General features: G+C 40.0%; 4 protein-coding genes across 6 annotated transcripts in view; 3 read left to right on the top strand and 1 right to left on the bottom strand.

Annotated features, from left to right (window-relative positions):
* LOC136346208 (5-oxoprolinase) overlaps positions 1 to 26695 on the bottom strand; it is a 52363-nt gene that overhangs the window by 24946 nt on the left and 722 nt on the right. The window contains exons 1-12 of one of the 2 annotated variants that reach the window (XM_066295174.1): positions 6562 to 6836; positions 4641 to 4813; positions 4398 to 4589; positions 3217 to 3508; positions 2913 to 3155; positions 2397 to 2607; positions 1851 to 2349; positions 1103 to 1414; positions 890 to 1052; positions 459 to 651; positions 273 to 402; positions 74 to 201 (exon numbers count right to left, since the gene is read on the bottom strand). In XM_066295174.1, the coding sequence (XP_066151271.1) occupies positions 74 to 201; positions 273 to 402; positions 459 to 651; positions 890 to 1052; positions 1103 to 1414; positions 1851 to 2349; positions 2397 to 2607; positions 2913 to 3155; positions 3217 to 3508; positions 4398 to 4589; positions 4641 to 4802 (2525 nt within the window). In that variant the 5' untranslated portion in view covers positions 4803 to 4813; positions 6562 to 6836. Of the gene's footprint in view, positions 1 to 73; positions 202 to 272; positions 403 to 458; positions 652 to 889; positions 1053 to 1102; positions 1415 to 1850; positions 2350 to 2396; positions 2608 to 2912; positions 3156 to 3216; positions 3509 to 4397; positions 4590 to 4640; positions 4814 to 6561; positions 6837 to 26695 lie in introns of those variants that run through there. The other variant, XM_066295185.1, reaches the window with a different exon arrangement.
* Positions 6230 to 10082, top strand: Pgi (glucose-6-phosphate isomerase). Its single transcript, XM_066295239.1, has 8 exons — positions 6230 to 6432; positions 7967 to 8275; positions 8329 to 8602; positions 8657 to 8896; positions 8944 to 9108; positions 9159 to 9298; positions 9373 to 9596; positions 9649 to 10082. The coding sequence occupies exons 1-8, from the start codon at positions 6299 to 6301 to the stop codon at positions 9834 to 9836; spliced, it is 1674 nt and encodes a 557-aa protein (XP_066151336.1). The 5' UTR covers positions 6230 to 6298; the 3' UTR covers positions 9837 to 10082.
* LOC136347046 (supervillin-like) lies at positions 10247 to 11901 on the top strand. Its single transcript, XM_066296683.1, has 2 exons — positions 10247 to 11353; positions 11405 to 11901. Exons 1-2 carry the CDS (start codon positions 10414 to 10416, stop codon positions 11635 to 11637), a joined length of 1173 nt encoding a protein of 390 aa, XP_066152780.1. The 5' UTR covers positions 10247 to 10413; the 3' UTR covers positions 11638 to 11901.
* Positions 12588 to 26169, top strand: loco (locomotion defects). 2 transcript variants are annotated; one of them, XM_066301807.1, is made up of 7 exons: positions 12588 to 14528; positions 21979 to 22092; positions 23289 to 23906; positions 23966 to 24416; positions 24631 to 24788; positions 25343 to 25535; positions 25591 to 26169. In XM_066301807.1, exons 1-7 carry the CDS (start codon positions 12717 to 12719, stop codon positions 26055 to 26057), a joined length of 3813 nt encoding a protein of 1270 aa, XP_066157904.1. In that variant the 5' UTR covers positions 12588 to 12716; the 3' UTR covers positions 26058 to 26169. The 2 variants fall into 2 exon arrangements, with proteins under 2 accessions (XP_066157904.1, XP_066157903.1); XM_066301806.1 differs by having other exon boundaries at positions 23289 to 23909.

Raw genomic sequence — 26695 nt, 5'->3', positions numbered from 1 at the left:
TGTACCTTCTATACAATAGTTAAAATTATATTTCCCCTTGCATGAAAACTACCAAAAAAAATTCCAAATTTACTTGTAAAACACTGGAGTAATAACCGTGAAATCTGGCAAGTGAGAACCTCCCGCTCCAGGATGATTGGTCAGAATAACATCGCCAGGAGAGAACTTCTTGCGCGTGCGTAATTGATACTGCACCGCTTCCTATCCACGAAAAAACAAGTAATAAACAACCATGTGCTCGATGACTCAAAAATAGTCAGCCTCAACCCTACCTGCATTGCGCCCAAATGAACAGGAATATGCGGCGCATTGGATACCAATCCGCCGTCTGCGCCGAATAGTGCACACGAAAAATCGAGACGTTCCTTGATGTTGGTAGAGATGGCCGTACGCTGCAGGATCCTGAATCAAATAAACCATTCGAGAATTCTCGATGTAAAGAAATCGCGAGAATTTACCGGCCCATTTGCTCCACGATGCTCATAAAACGGTGACCGAAGATACTCAATTGGATCGAATCCAATTCAGGGCTTAGTGGTTTGATTACCCCCGAGCCGATGGTAATTTTAATATCGCCGCGCTTGGTAATGAGGGCGCTACAGTCAGGCTCCACGAGGATAGTGCTCAGTTCGTCCATGATGATTGCCGGACCTATTGTTTATGCGTCGATAATTATCTGCAGCCGTACTAGTAAAACTGCAGAATGAAGTTTGCAGCTTAATTGACCCAAAATGCATTCATCAATCACCGAAATGCACTGCGCTTCGCGATTCAACCGACGCAAGAAATTTCAATTTAAGTTAAGGGATAAAAGGAAATTCCTCGTCCTCTAAATTAAGAAACTTTTAATTGTGCGTCTCGCAAAGTTCCGCATACATAAGAAAATTACCTGACAAAATGTGCCCCGCCCTCAGATCCTTGAGGCGATATACTCCGGTATCGAAATAATTAGATTCAAAGAACACCCGAGCAGTATCGATACTCTCAGCCATCCCTAAACATTCGTCGATAACACTCTCAGGCTCCACTGCACTCTTGCCAACTCCTCGCACCTATTAAACACACGAATAAAAGTGCAAAGATTGCAAAAATTACCGCTCACCCTTATATCGTCGACCATCACATTTCTACCCTCAATTACGAACCCAAATTCTGATTTGTACCGCTCCACAAACGAGCGCAGAAAGTCGCCATATTTGGGATTCGCGGAGGCTCCCTCTGTAGGTCCGCACATCAACGCACAATCGGTACCGTCGTAGCGCATATGCAGATACGGCTCCAGGACTATGTCAGTGTGTGCGAAACCCTGGCGACGAAGCGAGGCGCGGCAACGCGACTCGAGCGCCTCCAGACGCTCGTCAAAGAAAGTAAAGTTAACAGGAGCATACGTTTTGGCGCATGATTCCTGAGATTCCTGCGCAGGTCACAGAAATTTTTTAGAGGTAGTATTTTCATGGATAAGATAGGGGATGGGAATTAGGAAGAAGATGGCTTTTACATACGTTTCACAAGGCAAATATTAAGGGAGGCAAAACTAATTTATAAAAATAAAGTTTTGTGACAAAAAGGAAGGAAGTGATACCCGGAATTGGGGAAAGATGTGGTTTGGAAACATCGAAGTGCAAGGAGAATGCCTCACCAGAGAAGACAAAATGAGAATGGAAACGGAAAAACTGTAGGGAAACCTGGAATTAGGAGGCTTGAAAATATGAAGTAAAATATAAATAGGAACATTAATGGAAAGAAAAAAATAGACCGAGAGCGAGACTCGGAAGCGATAAATAACAACAGAGAATGCACACAAAAACGGGAAGGGTGACAGGAGAAAAAAGGTAGGAAAAAAGACTTGCCTCCACCACGTCTGCTAACGCCATCCCGTACGCGGACAAAATCCCAGCGTATTTATGTACAAACACGGTCGTCATGCCTAATGACCTGGCAATGGCGCAAGCGTGTTGCCCTCCGGCCCCTCCAAAACACGCGAGCGCATGCCTGGACGTGTCGTATCCTTTCCCTTGAGTCAGTGCCCTGATTGGCCGGCACATGGCTTCGTTGGCCACGTGCACAAACCCCATGGCCACCTCTTCGACGGACATCAACGCCCTCCCGTCATTGCGCCCGCGCAAAAAGTCATTAATCTGCTGCGTCAACCTTCTAAATTCCGCAATTGCACCCTCTCTATTCAGAGGAGCATCCTCGTTGGGACCGAAGATTTTGGGGAAAAACTCGGGAAGAAGGCGGCCAAGCACCAAGTTGGCGTCTGTCACCGTTAAAGGGCCTCCTTTTTGGTAACAAACCGGCCCTGGATGCGCGCCTGCAGACTCCGGACCCACCACAAACATCCCTGACCTGTTGACTCACAATCTAGAATTGCCTTAAGGCATTCGGGCACTTGCCTGAAAAACAACATAGAACCTCCGCCTGCAGCGACAGTGTTAATGTCCAGCTGAGGCGCCTGGATTGTCACACCAGCAGTGGTGCTCTCGTATACGTGTTCGTAGGTACCGGCGAACCTGGAAACGTCAGTGGAGGTACCGCCCATGTCGAACCCGATCACTGGAAGGTTAGTTTCTTTTTGCCATGTGGTGACAGCATAGCCGACAACACCTGTGCGGACACCCATCAAAGAGACCCATTATCTTTCACCTCGACGTGCAATTAAGTACTATTTTCAACTCGCAAATGCGTACGGTAAAGCTACATTGCTTAGTGTTTGATGTCTAGGAATTCTCAAGAAGCTTCGAGCAAGTTCGGGACTCTTGATAGACGAAAACGCGACGTCGCTACCAAATTTTAGAAAATAATTTATTCCAACCTTTCTAGACAGACTTATCTAGAGGCTTCTGTAAAATTCTAGATTATCCGACGTGTGATATATATTACAGTACGCTCAACAGGAACGGTGACCATACCTCCAGCAGGTCCCGACAAAATCGCTCTAGCTCCGTTGAAATTCTGCATTGGAGTCAAACCGCCATCGCTCTGCATAAACAAGACCCTGGTGCCCTCCAGCCTGTTCTTGAACCCTTTACAAAACCCCTCAACGTACCTCCTAACATGCGGGGTCAAATAGGCATCTGCGCAAGAAGTAAAACCTCGGGGGACGATTCGAGTCATGGCGATTACCTCGTGAGAGAGTGAGACGTGCTTAAAACCTTTATGATCCGTTAGTATCCGTTAGTATTTGGTGAAGAGTCAGTCCATTTTGGAACTCACCGAGGTCTTGGGCTATGGCCCTGATTTCTCTTTCATGATCGAAAAATGTATAGCTATGCGCAAGCGCCACAGAGATGCTGTCGATGCCTTTAGAGCGAAGTTCTGATAAGCTCCGGCGCGCCGATTGTACGTCTAGTTCATTAATGATGTAGAATTTCTCTCCGGTTTTGCCCTCCACGATTCGCCAGTCTTTGGAAATCTCATCTAGATCGCATTTGCCTTCGAGCACTGGTATGACCCGGCAGTCCATTTCCACTACCTCCGAGTATAGAATTTCAGGACGTCGAATGTTCTGAAATCATATCGAGTGAAGCGCAAACAGTAACCGCAACAGCGAAATAATGGACTTTTAGGGCTGGAGTGTGTGAGCAAATACGGGAATAATGCGAACAAATAATGTGCCTTTTTAAGTCATTTATTCGTTCTTTTCGCACTGCCAGAGAGCAATATCGATTCGCGCCTCGAATCCGGTAATGTAGCCGCTTTTCCGGATGATTTATGACAAATCCTTTGTAAATGAATATGTGCGATTGTAAAATGGAAACGTTTGTTCCTTGGCTCAAACCTGTCCGATTCCTTGTACGCGGGTTATTTGCAATGTAAACGAATCTCGTTGAACCGATTGGTAATTTATTTAACTGAAGATGGTAAAACTGTGAAAATAAAACAGAAAATGAATTATTGTGGGAAAATGGCAGATTAAACTGCATTAAATCTGGTCGTTTCAGAGGCCTTCTAAAACAAATTCGCAAAAACCCATTAAAAGCTTATTTCAATGTTGTTCCAATTTGCATCTCTGTATTTAACGATTTTGGTTGTTCAACTGTACCATGAAGTGAAGCTTTACTTTATCGCATCCATCATTTATTCGCCGGGATCGATCATCGAATTTGTCAAAATGTTTTTATTCAGGTGCAAAGCCATGTTTTCCAAAGGCGGTCCATACATCAGCCGGGACAATAACGACTGCCGAATGGAATTCTTCGACTGTTCCTGCATCCACCGCTAGCTTTTTCATGTCAGTTGAAAACTAACAAGAAAGTTTACTTCCTTAACAAACGCTTTATAATCCGAGTAGGTAATTTATGGGGCAACTTTGTCGCCACCTGAATCGCACACTTATAAACCTTTACAGACGTGACCCCTCGCTGACCACCCTCATGAATATTGCAAGAGCTTACCAACTCGAATATTTTAGGCCTCGCTTGGTTTCCTATTAGTAGAATATCTTTGAAGCCCTTATTGGTCACAAAGGCCATTCGTTCCCCCTTTCGCTCTAAGAGGGCGTTAGTGGCCACGGTGGTACCCATGCGAATCCAGTCGATGAGGGAGCTCTCTACGTTTCCCTCTTCATCTACATCTATTCCCGTTTCCTTTAAGAAACATCTTCTTTGGCGCTTGTTTTAAATGTTGCTTTTAAGTACCTCTAGAAGAATTCTTCTGATTCCTTCAGTGGGAGCATCTTTGTAGTGTTGGGGGTCCTCAGACAACAGCTTGAGAACGCGGATTTTACCCCCTGGACATAGAGCAAAGACATCGGTGAAGGTGCCCCCTCGGTCAATAGCGAATTTGAATTTGGGCGGCATGTTTTATGGGGCTGAAAAGAATTTTTTACATTCATATGATGTAGGTATTTTTCCGATCCAGATAGATATGATGTATATCTCATTGAAATTACTCAATCCCAACTGAGGGGGAGAAATAGAACTACTTCCATCTATAGGGCTTCAGAAGGACCATTAGAGATATTGATTTTAACATGTTTTGGAGAGTTGTAGAAACCTCTTATCTAGATAATTAATGATGGCAGCAGTTTAATATATTTTTGCCAATTTGAACAACCAGATGATTAACGGCGTAAGAGCAGTGAAAATGGAGAATCTTGTGTCGACATCTGCTGGCAGTAATTGTGGAGGCCGATTCATTAGGTGGTTAAATTAAGATAATTCGTCACCGTAATGTCATGCGACAAACCCGTTGTTAATCAAACACTCGGTGTTAAAGTAATTTTTTTTTTAGATTTTGCTCGAGAAGTTCATCGGTTTTTAAGATGTTGATTTAAAATTTTGTGCATGCACTTGATGTTGAGAATTTGCAGAACTAGAATTCAAAAATGATTCTTCGAAAATATCTACAGGGAGGTTAATTTTCTGGAGTTGCATCCATTTTTTTCCATCACAAGCTTTTTTGTGGTTTGCCACTGGCCTCCAGGTTCGCGAAACTCGAATTTCTTGTTCAATTCAAAATATTTTAGATCTCTACATTTATACTCCGTGACATGGAGAAGTTAACGCCCCGTATAAATGGTTTCATTCAATAATTTTTGGAATGCATATTTTTTACGCTAAAACAAATGCTTCATTCAAAAATTGAACGAATGTAATTGTTAAAAACCAAAAGAAAAATAAATAATTTATCGGTCCTCCGCCGTGTCTTACACATTCCTCTACACGTCTACACATAGATCTAATGATGAATGTATATCAAGGGACAGAAAAGCGATCATTTTAGTTAAGCCTTCGGAATGAATTACGAAAATCGTAAAAATCAACGATAACATCAAATTTTAAATATAGAGGCAATGGCAGAACCTTAACGAGAAGTCAGAAGCGTGCACATTTCTGGAATTTTTTACAAATGGACATGTAGACAATGTCGACTTTAATCAACACGCCTTGAAACAAAAATACCAATTACTCGAACGCGAAAGACTTCAAAATTCAAACTCTCGCAAAAGATGACGTTAATTCGAGAAAAATTCTATTACTAGACCACACCCACGATAAATTCACGATATTACATTATTCCCTCTGCCGTTCGGCCCACTTAGGCTGCACTTAAATTTAATGGCAAACAATTTGCGGTTTCCGATCAAAAACTTTCCAATGCTCCTTAATCGAGACTCACAAGTTAATATTCCTGGAATGATCTGCTCTGGTACTCCATTGAATCTTATGACAAGGCGGACTTCTCTTTTAAATTTGATGTCACGACGGAAAAATGCGTGCTGACGAGCCCTCAGTGTCGAGCGCACGCTGGCTGCACCAACACGCGGCAATTCACGAACGACGCTGCCGGTTACATGATGGAGGCGAAAACTCACCTAACCTCCGAGCCGATTTGGCAGAAAATCCAAGATTATTACAACACCAAAGGCAAAAACTTAGTGATCAAGGAGCTGTTCGCCAGTGACCCTCACCGCTTCGAGAATTTGAGGTAAGCCCTCATTTGGTTTTGAGCCCTTTACGTGATACGTGATTGTTTCTCGAGTCACCTCTAAGTGACCTTCCTGTTTTTCGCTCGGTTTTGGGGTCAGAAATGGGGCGATTTTTGGTAGGCACTTACCGCTGCTGTTGCGCAATTTGGTTAACAACTCGTTGATAAATTCACTGATAACTCCAGCCGTTTAAGCGTAAAATTTAAATGTCGACTAAAGTCTCAAAATTATTTAATGAGAATTGTTATCTTTCCAAAGCACTAAACACGGCGTTGTCACGGGCCAAAGGAATCCGTACTAAACTTTCTCCACAACACAAAGATATAAGGGAAACAATTGTCTGTTACAAAGCTCAAAAGCGGTAAACAAACAAATAATTAGTTAATTGTTTTCTTGATCTTGTTATAACTTGAAATCAAATCCAGTGGCGCCGCCTGTGAATTTTTGAGTGTATGTTAATTATAAATTAGATAAATTTGAAGAAATATTTAATTTTGGGTTATACAGGACTTAAAAATCCAAATTATGCAGATGCCTCATTCACTTTTACTCCTTGATTGATTTAACTTTTATAATGCAATATCGGATTAAGGGAATAACTACAAATACAGGTGTCCAATTGAACAAATACATAACTACATATCAGGGGTAAATTGCTGAGATATACATATTTGAGATATTTCAAGATATTTTGAAATATTTCCATGTTTCCAAGATTTTTTCGTTCACAATTTACCTCTCAGCTACACCATAAACTCTTTTGGAAAAATTTAGATGAAAATAAAAAATGATTATTTGAAAATAAACTGTCATACTGTTCATTCTCACATTTTTTAGTAACATTTCTCGAAGAACTTTGAAAATTCAATTATGTCGATGCCAAGAGTCTTCGAAATGCTAAATTATGTAGAAAGTTTTTCTTAAGTAGTTTGACCCCTAATCTATAAAACTATAGACGTAGAAATAATTCACTCAATCATTACTAATTTTTAAATTTTTCAATACTGCTAGTGATTTCCAGGGGCGTAGCTGAATCTTCAAAAGGTTTTGTCCAAATTCTTTAGCCCCCAATCTATTAATTCATAGGTGTAGAGGTAGTTATCTCAAAAATTAATACTTTTAAATGAAAAAATCACAATCTTTTCATTGAAGTACACTAAATTTACACTCATACCCAGAACATTTCAAATTCTTAGCAATTTTCAGTTGCTTAGCCAAGTATCTTTCAGGAGATTTTTTTCATATACTTTAATGCCCAATCAATGAATGGGAAATTGGTGCTAATCGTTTAACTACCACGACGAATAAATTTACTTACTTTTTTCTGTTTGTTTACGTTTTATAACACCCACATGAAATGGTAATTTTACCAAGGATGCCAATGTAATCTTATCTTACTTGCTTTCCTTTAATCCCGCGTTAACATGCATAGACATGCAAAAACAATTCCTTTAATATTTTTTCCTCAGAGGCTAATCAAACAACTCGTATTTTTTAATTTGATTTGATCTGAATAATTTGATTGTGTTTCAGCCTCCGATTGCCGACCCCGCAAGATGGTGACATCCTCATCGATTATTCCAAGAACCGCGTGGACAGTGAGGTCCTCAACCTCCTCTTCGCTTTGGCCAGGCAGCGCAACATCGAAAAAGCAAGAGACGCTATGTTCGCCGGGCAAAAAATCAACTTCACCGAAAACAGAGCAGTGCTGCACGTAGCCCTACGGAACCGAGCCAACACCCCCATCTTGGTGGATGGAAAAGACGTGATGCCCGAGGTGAACGCAGTGTTGGAGCATATGAAGCAGTTCACTAACTCGATTTTGAGCGGTCAATGGAGAGGGTAAACTCTACATTTTTTATTAAAATTTAATGTTAAAAAAGTTATAAATAAAGGTACTCAGGGAAACAGATTACGGATGTAGTGAATATTGGCATTGGTGGATCAGATTTGGGGCCCTTAATGGTTACGGAAGCTCTGAAGCCCTACAGTAAAGGCTTGAGAGTACATTTTGTGTCCAACATTGATGGCACTCATTTAGCTGAGACTTTGAGGAAAGTGGATGCTGAAACTGTCCTTTTTATTATCGCATCAAAGACCTTCACCACACAAGAGACCATCACCAATGCCACTTCAGCTAAAGATTGGTTCCTGGGTTACGCCAAAGATGTACGTCTCTTGTGTCCCTAATATGTTCAAATTTAATAATGTGGCAAAACACAGCCGGCAGCTGTAGCCAAGCACTTCGTGGCTTTAAGTACCAACGAACCAAAGGTGAAGGACTTTGGAATTGATCCTGCCAACATGTTTGGGTTCTGGGATTGGGTGGGAGGTAGATATTCTTTGTGGTCTGCAATTGGGCTCAGTATTTCCTTGTCGGTGGGCTTTGACAACTTCCACCAACTTCTAGAAGGGGCCAATCACCTGGACAAACACTTTTTGACTTCCCCCTTGGAGAAGAACGTTAGTACAATTCCAAAGAAAAATATCTATTGATTAGGAATGTTTAGGCTCCGGTGATTTTGGCCCTTCTCGGCCTCTGGTACGACAATTTCTACGGTGCTGAGACCCACGCTCTACTGCCCTACGACCAATACCTGCATAGATTCGCCGCCTATTTCCAGCAGGGAGATATGGAAAGCAACGGAAAATACGTTACCAAAGCCGGGAAAATGGTAAGTAAGTGTGACAGTTCACCACTAGATAGCGTCCTATTGCTGCGCAGGTGGACTACAGCACGGGACCGATTGTGTGGGGAGAGCCGGGTACCAATGGGCAACACGCCTTCTATCAGCTCATCCATCAGGGTACTCGCATTATTCCCGCTGATTTTATTGCGCCGGCGCAGACCCAAAACCCCATTAGGTAGGTGAATAGTTCGGAATAATTAGAATTTTTGGAAACGCTACAGATGTCAAGAAATATGGTGTATTTTTTAGCAACGGCTTGCATCACAAAATCCTCTTGGCCAACTTCCTCGCCCAAACCGAAGCTTTGGCTTTCGGCAAGACTTCCGAACAAGCAAAGACCGAATTGGAAAAATCAGGTCTCCAAGGTGAAGCTTTGGACAAACTTTTACCTCACAAAGTATTCCAAGGAAATCGGCCTACTAACAGCATTGTCGTTAAGAAGCTTAACCCCTTCACTTTGGGAGTTCTGATCGGTGAGTTTTTGCCAACATTCGATATCTTTTTCCTCTATTTTCGACGTTTTAGCGTTGTACGAGCACAAGATCTTCACACAAGGAGTGATTTGGGACATCAATTCATTCGACCAATGGGGCGTGGAGCTGGGCAAACAGCTGGCCAAAGCCATCGAGCCCGAGTTGCAAGATAACAATCCGGTGACGACGCACGACAGTTCCACTAATGGTCTGATTAACTTCATCAAGGCTAACCGCTAGATGGCACTAAACCGTAGGCCGCAAGCAATAAATGTGTACGCCCCCACTCCTGTTAAATGTCTACCACCCTTTAAATAAATCCTATATTCACTTAGAGGGCTTAAACATTACTCAAGAACGGAAATAATAATGGTATTGTTATGGAAATCAGTAATAGAGCTGTCGAATAATTGTTTAGAGAGTTTGTAAGATAGGTGTAATTTTTATTTGTTTTTTTTTTAATTGGAGTAAATGCTGTTTTGACAAGGATTTCATTTTTTTCCCCCTAAAAAGATTTAGTTATAATGGTCTCCAATGGAGCTTGGGCAATGAGATTGCCCCCAACGGCCATACTGAGCTGTTAGTTTGACAGCAAAAGTACTGTGAACTGTCTCACCCAACGGCGTTGATTATAAGCAACGAAACTGGGAGAACGTCGCGTTTAGGTGTTATTTTCGCATATACTTTCATTAATAATTATCTATATAAACATTTGCAAACTTGCTCTTATCTTATCTCTCCTAATAAACGGTCGAGGCTACAGCTGATCCTCTCACAACATATTTAGTATTAAAATTAATCAAAGAAAAACCGTACAATGAACATAAATGTCCAAGACCTAATCGCTTCCACACCTCCCGAACCTACCTTGACAGTAAACTTCAACAGAGTAGCACGCCCTGGCTCATCAAACCTCACTGAAGACAAATTCACCTTTAAAATTACTAAAACCATCAAAACGACCTGTTGGAATATACAGGAAAACGTACTAAAAGAAATTAGTTCGGATCAGTCCAGAATCTTCTTTGATTCTGAAGCTTATATGGTGCAGTGGCAGTTGGAATTAATATGTGATGGCAATAAGCTAGGTGAGGAGCTTTTGTATCACTGGAAGGGGCACAGGGCCCTTAAGGGGTACTCCCCATTGCCTCCTGATATCGAGGAGCATCGTCCGGTGGATAGGATTGTGCAGTGGAGCGAACCAGCTCTGTTCTTCCACGCGTTTTCCCAACCGATTGTTGTATGTTTGGGAAAAGACGTAGAATTTAATGCTATGGAGAATCACTTATTTCTAGTTCGAGGAGAATTACCTGAAGAAGTACATTTATATGAAGTTCCAATAGAGGGCAAGCACTTGCGAAGCAGGGCTGTATTCCTAATTGTTTTACCAGGAAAAAGAAAATTGGTATATTGGTTTGGGGCGCTAGTGCCGATAGAACAGCGTCAGAACATTGTGGCAAAGGCTCGGCCCCATACACAATTGAAGCAGTGGCAGAAAAGCTGGAAGGAGTTTGCCTTGCAAGAGACAGAAGAAAACTCGGAAGGATCTAAAGATTTAAACGATTTTTTGAACTCCAGTGACTATTTCCACCTAAGCCCTAAAAAGGATATCTCAGAATTTAGCCCCAGATGTTTTTACTTAAACTCCATTACTGGAAACTTCCAGGCAACCGAAATTGAGTATCCCCTTAGAACTCAAAGTATCGTGGCACCTTTTCCATTTTTGAAGACCCATCTCTACACCGCCAATCAGCCAGGTTTGCAAGGTTTTTCCTGTTGGAATTTCTTTTAATGTTGTTATGTTGCAGCACTGTTCCTTCTGGATAATTTTAGAGAAGTGTGGCTTTGGAAAGGGGTTAACGATTCAAATTCGGATGAATTAACTAAAAGATTCCAGAAAGAGTTGGAATTGGCGCTAGAGCTTGCAGAGAAATATGTCCGAGAAAAGATAAAGTTAGTCTCGGAGGGGATCGTATTGAGACTGGCCGAGGCGTATCAAGAACCATTAGAGTTTAAGCACATATTTCCCTTTTGGGAGTGATTCTGTGACTATATGTTTTATTGATAATTTTTTAAATAATATTCAAGAAATTTTGAGTTTTGTTGATAGCTCAAAAATTTATAGGTCCAGCGTATTCAGCAATACTTCAAATTAATCATATCCATGGGCTGTGTAAGCCAGCACAAGCCGAGTTGTGTTAAGTATCCGTTTTAGTTTCTGAGACACTTTGATGTTTATGCATACTAATTGAGGTGCGTTATCATGTGTTCACATTTATCAACTGATTAAACATTATCTGATATACAGGGTGTTACAAATGCCATATCGCACCATTTCTATCTTGAAAGCGGTAAGAGATTTCGGAAGTATTTTACTTTACCCTTTACAGCGTTGCCAAATAGTTTTTAGTTTTTATGATGTTGAAGAAAATATAAAATATTTTAAATTAGCCAATGACCGTGTAGAGCACCGAAAAACTGATGTTTTCGCGTATTAATATGAAACGAGAAAAATCTTTTTTTCAAATAGCATGCGTTACAAAATATTTAGAGTTTACCGCAAGCGTCCCCTTCCCTGAGGGGATTTTTCTGTAAAATATCTTAAAACTTATTCCGCTCCATCGAGGAACGACATCACACATTAAAAAAAATGCTTTATCAATAAGAAAGAAATGCTCAGTAATGCCATAAGCATTGGCGTCACTCTCAACCACCCATGATTTTTTTAATGAACTTCGGGTGTCCGAAATGACGTCACTAGCAATGCCCATTGATGATACAAATGAATTAAATATATATTTTTTTATTCTATTCGGGTGTATGTAAATCACTATATAAATGTAAACCTTAAATATAAGCGGTCCCTTACATGTTTGCTTCAAGGCAGGCATTTACGGATGACTCATACCCAAATAGAAAAGAAAAGGTATAACCTCCTTTTTCTGTCGCTTTCTATCACGTCGGAATGCGACATGTGTCAGATGGCCCTGTCAAACAAACTCTAATGACGATTTGTTTTCAACATAACGGGTGTTTAAAAAATCCCCAATTTTCCCTTCGCCCGGACTTAACCCCCTGCGCAACCCCAATGTGAGTGCTCGCGCTAGCAAAACCCCCACAATGCACCCCAATCGCCGTCGGAAAAAGCGCCCCAATTACGGTCTCAGAACCGTGGAAATCCTACGGGGTTCCAGCGGTTTCGGTTTCACAATATCGGGACAACAACCCTGTATTTTGTCCTGTATCGTGGCTCAGTCTCCTGCCGACCAGGCAGGGCTCCGCGCGGGTGATTTCCTCATCTCAGTCAATGGAATTTCAGTCTCGAAAATGGCTCATGATTCAGTAGTCAGTTTGATTGCAAATTGCGTGGGCCCCATAAAGATGACCATTGCTGAAAACTATTATTCAGACAGTAGTGACGAGGAGTTGGAGTGCAGTAGATCTGCTGGGAGAAAGCCCAAATACATGCATAAGCCTCGGCATTATCGAAGACTGCATAAAGGAATTGTGGTGGAGCCCAATCAGAAGAATATTGCTAAGCTTCAAGATAATATTATGAAGCCCTGTAGTAGTAGTAACGCTGAAAGTCTGAATTTGTCTCTGGTAGGAGAAGATGAGGCAGGCCCCATTGAATATAAAGCTTTAATTGGGTATTTGGGAACCATTGAAATGCCTAAGCAGCTCCTACCTAGCTCTAGATTGCAGACTGTGTGCAGTTGCATAAGAAAATTGAGGCAGGAAAAAAGGTCTCCAACTATAGTGCTCATGACAGTTTTACCAACTTGTCTTACATTAAAAAATTCCTCAAATCACATTATTGCCATTTACCCCACTAATCGTGTAGTTTACATAGGCTCCACCACTGATAAAGGCTCCAGATATTTTGGACTAGTCACTAGTGCTGTCACTAATGACAATCATATGTCAAATGAGACTGAAGATATCTCAAACAGTTGCCATGTATTTGTAATAGACCCAAAAATAACAGACCATCGACTGCATTTAGACAAAGCAGAAAATTTCAAGATTTCATGTACTCAAGATGCAGTTACAGGTCTCTGTCTTGAATTCCCTGAAAATGCCCTGTACATAGTGAACTTAATTCAAACAATGTATAAGTTGCAAGAGGAAACTCTACAGCAACCTCAAAACAACCCTATGATGGCAAATTCTCCTCAACCAAGTGCCTCAAGCAACTCAGACTCAGGTATAGGGTACAGAGATGATTGTGGCAATATCAGTGATCGGATTTTAGTGGTAGAATTTCCTACTTATCGTCCCCTTCCTAGCATCACAACCAATAATAGGCCTCATGGCTTTGATGGAGGAGATTTACCTCTTAATGCACTCATTGATTCCCAAATCCTTAACAATAAGTCTCCATACAAACCGAAAATTGACCTGAACAACATCAGGGCTTATGACAATATTAAGAATAACTTGGGGCTGCTGCAAAAGCAGCCTAACAATGAGGAAATTAACAGCAAACCTGCCTGTAGGGCTTTGCCAAGATTTAAATATGGAGACATCGATTCTGGACAGATTTATGCTGAGAGCCCCATTGATGTCCCCATTGCTGACATGTCTACAGTGAAAGAAGAAAGTGTTGAAGAGGAAAAAACTGGAGAATCTAACGGTATTATCAACATCTTCCGAATGCCATTTGAAGCTCGCAAGTCAAAGAAGAAAGCTAGTGGTAGCTGTGAGACCATGGATAACCCATACCATAAGTTAAGTCCCAAAGTTTATGGAGTGCCCAAAGTGAACTATAGTTGTGAAGAGTTGAACAAGAATGATTTGTTTGAGGAAAAATTTTGCTATGGGAGTTTGCAAGACCTCAGTGGATGGGTGGAGCATCAGAGAAAGCCCAAGAGGAGCATTTGTGCTCAAAGTGAGCCTGATGTAAGAATTCATAGAGAATCCTTATCTTTGGTAAGTCTTTTGACATCAATTTTGTGCACTGGTAATGGTATATCTAAATTTTTTAGTATTTAAAACTAACGAGGAATGGTACTAATGTAGTTTTGGTGGTGTAGGTAAGTTTTAGCCGTTAACTTGATTTTATCATAATCTTGGAATAAGCTGATAAAACAAAAATGGTCCCGCTTCTCCGAATGATTATCTAATGAGTCATGTATGTTGCGTTTTCCACCGAATAAATAATTGTTTATTCAGCAATGAAGTCGACGTTCCCACACTCGGATTTCTCGTCATCAATGGAAAGCCATAGTAAAGATAACGTTGCCGGATCTCAAAATATAGTGGGGAATGAGGATATATGTACGAAAGTTGTTGAGAATAATGCGTAGTGCGTTGCGTTGTTATCAAATAGGGTGATGAATTATTAGCAGCTCGTTCGTTACTGCTGCGGGGGCTTTTGGGCCAGGATGACAAATATTCTTCAGAAGACACTGAATAATGCATCAAAAATTCATTTATGTAAAAAAACTCGAATTTTCAAATAAAGCGCTTACTGTTACGTTTGATGTATCTATCACTCCGCCCAAAAAAGTTCCTAACTTCCTTATTCTTAATAAAAGATTCCTCGACGTGGTACTTATTTTCAATCTTCTTTTTCGGAAAAAGTGATAGGAATTGTAGTTTTGATATACAGATCACTTGTCTCAAAAAAATAATTAACGTTTGTATTAAAAAAACAAGACATACAATCTTATAACGAAGCTTTTTGTGGAATTTATCCGCATACAAGCATCATATACTTTAAACGGCCTCAAAACCGCAGGATTACAAATTTGGACGCAACCAAACCGAGAGATGCTGCGATTGGCTAAAGTATCACTTACAGTACCCCTTGTTTTGGTAATTAACACAACGTATCAACGCTACCATTTTTTAATCATATATTATCAAACAAGTGCGTTTAAATTATCGATTATTTTACGGCGATGTGCAAGAATGCGCATTGCCTGAAAATAATCGATAATTTTCTGTGCACGAGTGAAATCCAGAGGAGTATTAGGAGTACTAATCGCTACACATACAGTGAGTCAACCCCCAAACTCGCTCACCAAACCAAAATACATTCTTTGAATGGACAAAGCATATTAAATGATTTCGGCCAAAATAAAAAGCAATGGTTTTAGGAATATGATGATTGTATTTTACAGAAAAGAACACAATACTCGAAAACATTCATTTGTCGAATACATTCAAACGAAAAACTAATAATTACTCAAATTTTCAGGCAAAAGCCAAACTCGCTGCCAACGCAAATTTCACCTTTTTGTACAAATTTAAGGCAAGTTAATATTTAACCTGCAAACCTTTGTTTTTTATAACTGAATCTAATTTTGGAGGCATTAACTTAATCAACTTTTTGCAGCATGCTGAATAAATTTTGCTCCATTCATTTGTAAACACACGTTTTAGTTCCGTTTTATTTGTACTGTTGTGCTATCTCATTTTTCGGTCATGATATTCCAATAAATTTTCAATGGGATTAATATCGGGACTCTGTGGTGGAGGATTTACAACGTGAGGGCAACTATACAATAGCCAGGACCAAATTTTGTAAACGGTCTGCTTCGGGTCGTTGTGTTGATAAAATGACCACCTATCTGGTAATTCCAATTTTTGAACGCTTTCCGGAATGTCTTTTTAATGAAGTCTAAATAAACGCTTTGATCCATTTGCCTTCTATAAAATGAAGATTGTCCGGTCCTGCTGTCGAAAAACTCGTCCAAACCATAACTGATCACCCTTCGAATTTTACTGTTGCTGTAGATTTTTTAATTGCAACTCTTTATTAGCTTCTACTCCATTCACAAACCTTACCATCGGTGCCAAAGACTTTATACTTGCTTTCGTCCGTAAATAAAACATTTTTTCAAAATATTGAATCTTCATATCGGTGTTCCTGTGCGAATTTCAAACATTTTCTTTGATTTTGCCGACTATTGAGTGGTCTGTTTCCGGCTCTTCTACCACTAAGCATTGCGCTATATAGGGCATTCCGGATGGTTTGTGCCGTCACCGTTTTCTTCAAATTTTCTCCAACCATTTCCGCAAGTTTGGGAGCACTTCCAAATGGGTCTTTTTTATTTCTCGCACGATATAACATTCTTCAGTTTCGGAAAACGCTTTGTTATGAGCCTTTTTGCACTTGTTTCGTATTTAATTTCTCGTTTTGCGCCCTTGCACTACACCTTTAACGGTAGAATAGCTTCTTAAGACTATTTCTGACATTTTTCGTAAAGATTTTCTACCTTGAAAATGTTTAATAATTAATTTTCTCTCATCAATAGACGTTTGTCCGCTTTAACGACCCATTTTGATTTATTTTACCATGAACATTTCCCAAATTGTATTCGAAGAATAATATAAACAACTTAAAACAATAATGATAATGATAACATATATGATATATGATAACATTGAAAGTTTCAAAATATTCTATCTGAGCTAGTTTGGCTTTCGCCACAAAATTGAGTAGTTAGTAGTTTTTCGTTTGTATGTTTTAACCAAATGAATATTTTCTAGTATTTTGTTCTTTTTCCTAAAATACAATCTTTACACTCTTAAAACCATTGCTTTTCGTTTTTGTCGAAATCGTTCCGTATGCTTTGCCCGTTCAAAAAATGTATTTTCGCTTGGTGAGCGAGTTTGGCATTGACTCACTATATATTTGTGACACCTTTGAAAAATGTTTGTTTTAGTACTATTTTCTCAGTTATCGCTATAAAATTTGATATCAGGAGTAGAACAGAGAGACTGCCGTTAATCTTTATCTCTTGCGGCGCGTAAACATATAGAAATCTGCCAAACACCTGTGTAAACGCGGCAACGTCGTAGAACCAGTACCGACACGACCGAGCGCGCCGAACGAGGTTGCCGCCGCGCTCCTTTATTTAAATTATCGTTAATTGTTATTGAAAGTAACGTTGAAAGCCATTTTAATTTAGAATTTAGGGTGTGTTCGCGTACGCCTAAAAGTGGCTTTAGTGCATTGAACGTCGCCATGTAGAAGTGAGTGAGTGCCTGGATTTAGATCACCGCAGGACGAGGGAAAGTCATGGGAACATGCATGTAAGTCAATGGAACAGTCCCTATTTTACTCGATGTATGAGTGATGACGTTTGCCTGAGTTTACTTAATCAATCCGACATCTATTTGAATAAGCAATTTTGAACAAAAAATATCTCAATTATCCAATAGAGTCGAATTACCTTTGTGCAGATGTTTGCTTTAAGACCGGACATTTCAAGGCTCCGTTAAACCATTCGGTTAACATGTTTCTATTGTTTATTGTCATTCATATAGGGTGGCCGCGAAAAACACGTATAAAATTATTCGCTTTTGGGGTCACGGTGCATTGCGTGTATTTATAGTAGGTATTTTAAACTATCTCTGCGTTGGCGGTAAGTCGGCATGGTACCTTATGATAATGAGCTCGTTTTATTTACATAGACGTGCCTTATCTTTATTTAACGGAGGTGAATCTGGCGGGTCACGCACCTGCGTGGGAGTTAATTTGTTTGCGCAGGTAAACGGGTGTTAATCGGGAATTTGCGCAGGCGTGTCTTATAATATCATTTGCGTGTGTTTGTTTACATAGCTGTCACATCTATCATATACCAGCAACTGAGTGTAAGCGGTAGCCTTTCATAGAGAAGCATAATCAGTTTTTTTAATACTGTTACAGTTGGAAATATTTTTTGCCAGTTTTCAAACATACTGAATCGGAACTAGACACGAATGTCTTGAAAGTTACTAATTGGGTTGTTCCAGCCTCAAAATTCTCGAAAATTCCTCAAAATGTAGAAGCGGTTGACTTCAGACAACACGAAGTAACCTAGACTAACCTGACAATCGCTGGTTAGGTCGGTCTAGATTATCAGTTGGAAAGTGAAGGATTTAACGTCCTTAATTTGAATTAGTATCGCTAGATGATTTCACAGACGCATTTTATAGTACATCTAGAGCCTGACAGTCAATGCAAGGATCCATAGTAAAAAGCAAATTTTCGGATCCGATGTTCGTGTATCATATAGAGTATCCTTAGCCTTACGTTTCCTTAAAAAGATATTATTGAATTGAATTGAGAAAGTCAATTTCTTTGTTGTAATTTTGTCTACATTTCTCTTAAACAAATATGAATGTTGAAATGCAGCTTTAACTTGCACCAAGTAATGCTTTTATTGACTTGAAAATGTCACATTCTGATTTTGAGTAAACACTCGTGTGGTACATTCTACATGAGAAAGTACTTGAATTAAATGGGCGCTATTTCATTTGATGTTTTCTTTCAAATCAATGTTCCATTATTTTCTATTCATTTGGTATTCTCAGTTTAAATGCATTTACTTGATGTTGACTAAGGATTGTACTTATGAATTTAAATATTCTAAACACGTGTGTACTTTTTTCTGTGTAGTTTTACAGTAATTATTAATTCCTAACGTTCAAAGTCAGTGGACTAAAGCAATCCACCTGTAGCAGCCGAACAAACCCACTTCCCCTTTGCTTTCGCACCTGACGCACCGTAACCGTTTTCCCCCTACAAATCTACACGAAAGTCAACCGCATTCCTATGGTGTAACTTGCCTCGTAGAGACACAGTTTTTCATTAATTATCACATAAAAATTTGTTTATATCCACTGAAATCGGAAAGTGCTAATAGTTGTTTTTCGCGATGTTAATGGTGGGACCCCTTCCTGTACACTTCAGGTGAACTGAATTGTTTCTTAGTAGTTAATTATCGACGCATTGTTTCACGGAAAAATTAGTGCCACCCTATACTTAATGATATTAACAGTGAAACAATGGCCCGTGTATTTCGATTTGCGTCAAGCGATTTTATTGCCTCCCGACTATGGAAGAAAATTAATTAAACGGTGACGTCCGTCAGTAGTCGAAACTTTATTAATAGATAGCGAAAAGCTCATTAAATTTCGTTTATTTGGTTTATGTGCAGTGGAGACAGACTGGGCCGAAGGGATTCTCGATAACGCTCGATCATTTGACAGGAAATCTAGAAATTAGATTATCTGTCATATGACAGTACGCAAATTTGACTTATTTAGGTCGCTCAGTTTGACGCGTGCTTAACGCTTGACACCTGCCAGGATCTTATCAAATCGCTCTCAGGAAAAACCTACAACAACTTCTTATGTTTCAGTCCCTTTGATACAGTCTGCGTCATCCTCATTCCTCCCAAGTGTTTATACCTCTATGGTCTTTGGGGCTGTAAGGTACTTTTGGTTTGATTTCCTTTTTCGGGTATTGAATAATTAAACAAAGTTGGCGTGAGGCTGCTAGGCGTTAACCTGACATGTGACAAGATGCTTTTCCTAACATATTATTAATATTTAGTTATATTCAAGGGAGAGTTCAAAAAAATAATAATATTGATTCATTAGGGAAGTAAATATTGATATTTTATCTTGTCCCCCACCCCTCCTTCAGGTTCTGGCAGTTGGGAAAGGTTACATGTCCTCATTTCAATTTAAAACATTCAGATACAATAGAACGCATGTTAGAACAACAATGTCACGCCACTAGATCCACTATAGTTATAAAACTCGTTAATTTTTTTTATTATAATTTATGAAAACACCGAAACTTGTCGAGAAACCAGGGGCGTAGAGAGAGTTTATTCGATTTGTTCAAGACCAAAGCGGTCACAATACGCTGAAGATAAGATAAAGTCAAATTTGTTATCAGATTTATAGCCATTTTTTGAAAACAGCAGTGGTATTACTGGTGACTTTCGCCACATGACATAACAATGACAATTGCGGGTTAGTTCAGGTTAGTCCCAATTTAGACGTCGTAGGCATTATATACTGTCTTCCATTGCCACGATTATCCCCTAGCAGCCTTATTATTATCTTTCACATTTCCGCTCTCTTGACCTTAAACTAACCGGGTGCATGTTGGTGGTGCTGTGTAGAGATGGGCATCAAGGTACCAGCGTGGTGGTGGCCCTGCGACCCATCACGCCCTTCAAACGGTTCCACACCCTCGGCGCGTCGCGACGCCGCCTCGCTGCGCAGTTCGCGCTGCGCAAACAACGTCCGTCGTCCACCTTCGATTTGTGCAGCGAGAGTGCCCCCAAGGAGCAGGTACCACCTTTTTGTTATTTAATCGGCAAGACTTGGACCCCATGCACATATTTATTTATGCATGTTTAAGTAGAAATTTGATGAGTTGTCCGAACGCCCACTTCCGCGATATGCAGTCTTGGTGGCGTTGAAATTATTATTTAGTTATATTATAGCCGTTATGCATTTGGTGAACGTGGATTTTAGGTTTACGTAGCATGTTCTTGTTCTTGTGTAGTAAACGAACCACTTTAGATTCGGATTGTATGCCCTATTTGAGGCTCGTTCGGGAGGTAGTTGAGAAAAACGCGGTTTTTTACGTAAGTTAAAAAAAAAACTAAGAAATTACCTGATGAATTGTTGTTGTCTTTATTAAGCGAATGCAATTATTCCTGTCACGCATTGAATTGATAGCTTACAGTATTCGCTGATTAATGCTTGTTTGCCCGGGCAATGTTGACTGAAACAATCGAAGATGCATAATTTAATTAGCGCCATTTCATTTGTCAATTGAGAAATTTGTATTGAACTCTAATCGAAAGAAAGTTATTTAGTAACGTCGGCACCGCCGCGATGAGCTACTTAAGGGTTAAAAAGGGTGACAAAATGCGTATTCTAAAGTAAAAATTAAAAGTAAACCGTTTTTTCTTCTTTGATTACTCAATATTGCCTTTACGGCGTTACTAGTTGATTGTAACCAACATTGTTTCTCAAGTATATGTGCGTGTAATCAAGTACAAAACCAAATAAAAAAGTAAAATCTTGTAGGCTGTCGAGGAGGTGTCGTTTTGATCAATCGCTCATGAATTAATTCGCTCATTATATATATTTATATAATTATTTCAAACCCACTTGAACGCTAAAAAAAATGCCTGTGCCGCCGCTGTTTTAATTAGCCCCATCTCGGCTTAAATTAGAATCTCATTCCTCACCCACTTGTCCAATTAACCATTGCTAGGAAGCAGTAACCCCAATTGCAGCAATAAACCGCTAATGGAAACGTGTCTGCTCATTATTTAGCGGCGCGTTTCAATTTTATATTATAACAAGATCAAATTTTTGCTACCCTGGAAGCTCAGGATGCAAAAATGTCCAACAGGATTGCGATCAATTACGCATCCGCCCACCATTCTCAAGTTATTTTGCAGTCGTACCCGAACAATAAGTACCACCATTATAGCCGTCACAGATAATGATCATGATTGGCGTTTAAAGTAGCGTGCGACCTCCGGTAGCGACTGTTGTAGTCAGTTGATGATGCGCCGCCTTTACTGTCACAACAATGCTGGTACTGACCGACTATTATTTGGTGTTTCAGTGCGACCAGAATGGCGGAGGGGGCAAGGGTGGTACCTCAAACGAAGGGCCGTCCTCGTGGGCCGCGTCCCTGGAGAAACTGCTCGAGGATCCCGTCGGGGTGCACGCCTTTGCGGTAAGTTTTGAGGACACTGAGGGCGTGAAAGCGTATCGATACGTAAATTAGTGCCTGGTTCCTTTTGGTGTGTGGCCTCGATATACCCCGATGGAAAACATGTAATCCAAGATTGACTGGAGATTTGGCAATACCGCATTAAACGGTCAAAATGACGTCTCTATGATCAACCATGAAATGTTTACTTCCCTCTGTTAGAGATGACAATTCTTCGTGAAAGCGTATAGACTATGATCAATGATGACCTGACACAATTACTCTTATGTAATTCGATGGATTTATATCTCCATTCCCAACAAACGTTACACATTGGCAACGTTGCAATCTGTCAAAAATGCTTTTATGTAGCAGTTGAATGGTATTGAAACTTTTGTGTGATGACGTTTTCTGAATCTATTGATGAGCAAAAATGTATGTTTACGTCAGGAACTTTTACCTTTTGTTATTTTATATTCATGGTGTTAAATTTTAGTAACATTCCAGTCTGTTAAAAGTGACGTTCGAAAAATACGAACCTTTTAGTTTTTCAGCTTTGTTACTACGTCAGGTAAAATGCATGAGTTGTTTGAGGAATTCAGGAAAATGAACTGATAAAATCCTAGCAATGTCTAAATCTATCGAAAGTGAATTTTTTGTATCAACATTGATATTTGAGCCTGCTTTTTGGTGTTACAGTTGCAGTTTAAGTTACTTTTACAAAAGTTTACAAATGAAAATGAAAAAAAAAAAACATTAATTGTCGAAGTAAGAAATTTGAATGTTATTTGTTGATTTACTCACGCATAATGGCAACACTTTTGCATGTTGACATTGCTCTACAGTGCGAATATTGTCAATTTCCAATGCTCACATACACGACCTTTGGGCTGACAGTAACATCGATATTAGTAAATTGTCATTTTTATAACATTCGTATTGTTACAGTGTTGCCATAGATTTTCTTTTCCATTTTATGTTACTACGATACCTATTAAGAGAGCTGGTACGTTACATAGGTCCGATGGTTATTTAAACGGGTCAATATTAATTATTGAACATCATTAATTCTGCTAAAACTGTATTTCGATGTCAGAAATAATCCCACAACGGTAAAAAAAATTATTCAAGAGGGCAATATAAATATTAAACATTTGTTATTTCATTTACATACCTATGTATATGCTAAAGCGTTGCCTTATATTTTCCCTATTTTGCAGGAGTTCTTAAAAAAAGAATTCAGCGCGGAGAATATCTATTTCTGGACAGCTTGTGAACGCTATCGCTGCCTCACTTCACAAGCAGAGCGCTGCATAGAAGCGCAGCGCATCTACAAGCAGCACGTAGGCAGCGGCGCACCAGAAGCAGTTAACGTGGACGCGCAGGGCGTCCTGGCAGCCGAGCAGGGTTTGTCCGAAGCGAGGCCGGACATTTTCGACATCGCTCAAAAACAGATTTTCAATCTCATCAAATTCGACAGTTACCCGCGGTTCCTCAAGTCGGAACTGTACAAGAGGTGCTCGGGCGGGGACGTTTACACCCCCGCCTTTGACGTTAGGCTGGCGCTGCACAATGACGTGCCGCAGCTAGCAACGCCGCAATCGAAGCTGAAAAAGTCGTTAAGCAACGCGGAGGACCGACGCAGAAAGTCGCTGTTGCCGTGGCATAGGAAGACATCTTCGTCAAGGTCCAAGTCGCGCGAGCGCAATGAAACTCAAAAGAGTTGGGACGGGGTCCTCACGGTGCCAGAGAGGGAGGAAGGCAGACGGTTGTTGAGCACTAGTGATATTCATTCCAGTCACTCGTCACTCACTAGTTTAGATTTAGCTGCCAGCCAGGTGGTTAGAGTCTCAACCACCTTACTTGCTAACATCCTAACAATTATTAACCTCCCTAGGACAATATCAGACAGGAGGAGACGCGCACTGCCCTCTGCAGAGTACTACTCACCAACGGCAGCACCACGGTGGTGCAAATTAAAGAGGGCGACACAATTCAGCAACTGATCGATCGCCTGCTAGAAAAACGAGGCCTGACCTACTCCTCTTACGAAGTGTATACGAACAAACACCCCAAATCTTTGGACAGCGGAGAGAGTTCGGGCAAATTGGCTGGATGTGAAGTTACAGTGGAACAGCGCGTGATTTTCAAACTCGATTTGCCCAATAAGAAAATTATTTCAGTCAAATCTAAGTATACCAAGATCATAGTAGACGTTCTAAGACCTATTTTACATAAGTACAAGTTTGCCCTAGAAGAGGTTATAGTTACCAGGGCGGGATATCCGGTAGATGTCCGATTACCGGTCACCACGATCGATAACGGACGATTGAATATTCAGCTGAAAGGTGAGTAAAACGCTAGACATTCAAATAATATCTAACTGGTACCAAATAGATATGATAATCTCATATATGTCAAAATCATATTAAAGCTGACCATGACCTGCCATAGACGTGAAGAGTGACAATGTAATCAACATTCACAGTCCAATTTCATACAATTCTTCCTCTTCTTTTTGATAGAATTATGGTTAGATATTAGTATTTTCCTGGATTTTAGGCGATGGGGGGTGTGCAATAGAGGCGGTGGTTCCCACGATTAGAGTGAATAAGATGGAGGAGATGGAGATTACCAACAGGGTATTTGAGGACATTTTACAGGAAAAGTCAGAAGGAGAAGCCCTGAAAGTGCTGAAGTCCGATAAGGGATCCGTCAAGGTAAGTAAATGTCAGTTGCGTAAAATATTATTTTCCATATCATGGCTTTAACAGCGATAGTATCCTCAGTATAAACATTGTTACTAACAATGACAACGGTCGCAATCGGCAAACTGATCAGTACCAAAGCGATCAGCCAATTTTCTGCTGAACGCCGTAATCAGTTCGTAACACTCAGGAATTATGAGGAGCGTAAATAAATTTCATTACTTAATATTGATATCATTCGACATCCGAGTGATAACAATAGGACAAGCGAAAAAAGATACGTTTAGTTTAGAAATGTTGTTTATTTGTTGTTATTTTTTTGTATTCATTATTGATTTTAAGTTTTCAAGCGTTAAACCGTAATCATAAACAAAACACTAAATTGTCACGACATGTGTCAATTGGCTCTTAGGAGACAAAACGCAAAAGACTAGTCGACAAAAGTACCGATCTAGTAAGGCTGCAATTTACCGATCGCAGTCATTGACGAATTAATACTATTACACAAATATTGTGAACACATTTCCGAAATGCTACTTTATTCAATCGTTTATAATATATTGCAGAGTGAAGACTGGGGCTCTGAACACTCGGGGCTTTTGGGTAAATTCTTAAGACGTGACTCTGCCGTGCAGGACAAAAAAAAGAAACCAGGAAAAGAGGAAACTCTGTCGGAAAATCAACCCAAAAAACCACTAATCGCGAAGCTGAAAGCCGGTGCGAATAAGTTACACGTAACTGCCTGCAGCGAGAACGATGGTACAACCACCTTTAATTCTTCTTTTTTTTTTTTAATTAAAAATGTTCCTTATAGAATTGGTAGAAGGTTTAACCAGAGCGCAGCGCCGCTTGGAAGACCAACGAGGTACCGAAATCAACTTCGAACTCCCCGATTTCTTGAAAGACAAAGAGGAGCGGGGGCTCCTCAAACAATCGGAAAGTCATTCCTTGCAAGCTAAAGTAGCTTTAACCAAGAGTTTGCGGCAAGACTCGCACCCCAATTATGAAAACCAAACAATCACAGCGCAGTCGCATAAACTCAGCCCGGAAAAAGGCGCTAATAAACCGGTAGAAAACTTGAAGAAGCAGGTTAAATCAGTATTAGAAGGGGGCTCTAAGTCGGAGCCCCCTCCGTTGCCCCCCAAACCGAAAATAGTGCCGATGAAGCCCCCAAATTGGGGACATCAGGGCGGGTTTTGCAAAACCGCCCGAGACGTACCTGCGGAGAAACTCATCAAGAATGAGACGTTTCTCGAACAGCCTTCGAGCAGCTTCGTGTGAGTTTGTATACTGTGTATTGTTTTTTTTTTTTTAATTTATATACAGATTTATATGTATTATTTGACAGAGTATTTAAATATTTGGATTAATTCGAGTAAAGACTTTTCTATGATTTGCTGTTGTTTTTGGGTTAACGAGAAGAGGGAATTGAAATACTAATGATAAAAGGTTGTGTACCACACTGTGGTTTTCATTGTCTTTTGACAGTATTTAATAAAGAGTTAATAAATGAGTGCATAATATTTAAAATTGCATCTAAATATTTTAAAAGTTATTTGCAATTTTTAAATTCAATAATTCACCATAGTGAGGCGGCATTGTAAAATGTTGTCAAATATGGAAGCCAATAAGTCATTCTATCAAAATTCTGGTAACTGACCAGCGGGTGAGTAGATTTTTGATATCGGCAGTAGAGAAAAACATGTTTAAAATATCCAATAGCTGGAAAACTAAGCTTTTCTACACATTGTCACATGAACGTTTTTTTGCATTACTAAAAATGTATCCTTCGTTTTAATCTCGGTTGTTGTTAGTTGAATTGGGTTTTTTATGAAAAATTGATAATGGGGTTGATTTTTAGGGAGTTAATTAAAGAAATAATATTCCTATTTTCGTCTATATGGCAACAATGTACGACA

This window comes from Euwallacea fornicatus, chromosome 2, assembly GCF_040115645.1.
Source record: "Euwallacea fornicatus isolate EFF26 chromosome 2, ASM4011564v1, whole genome shotgun sequence".
NCBI classification, from domain to species: Eukaryota; Metazoa; Arthropoda; class Insecta; order Coleoptera; family Curculionidae; genus Euwallacea; species Euwallacea fornicatus.
Note: the sequence above shows the minus strand (reverse complement) of the source record. Positions and strands in the feature narration are given on the sequence as shown.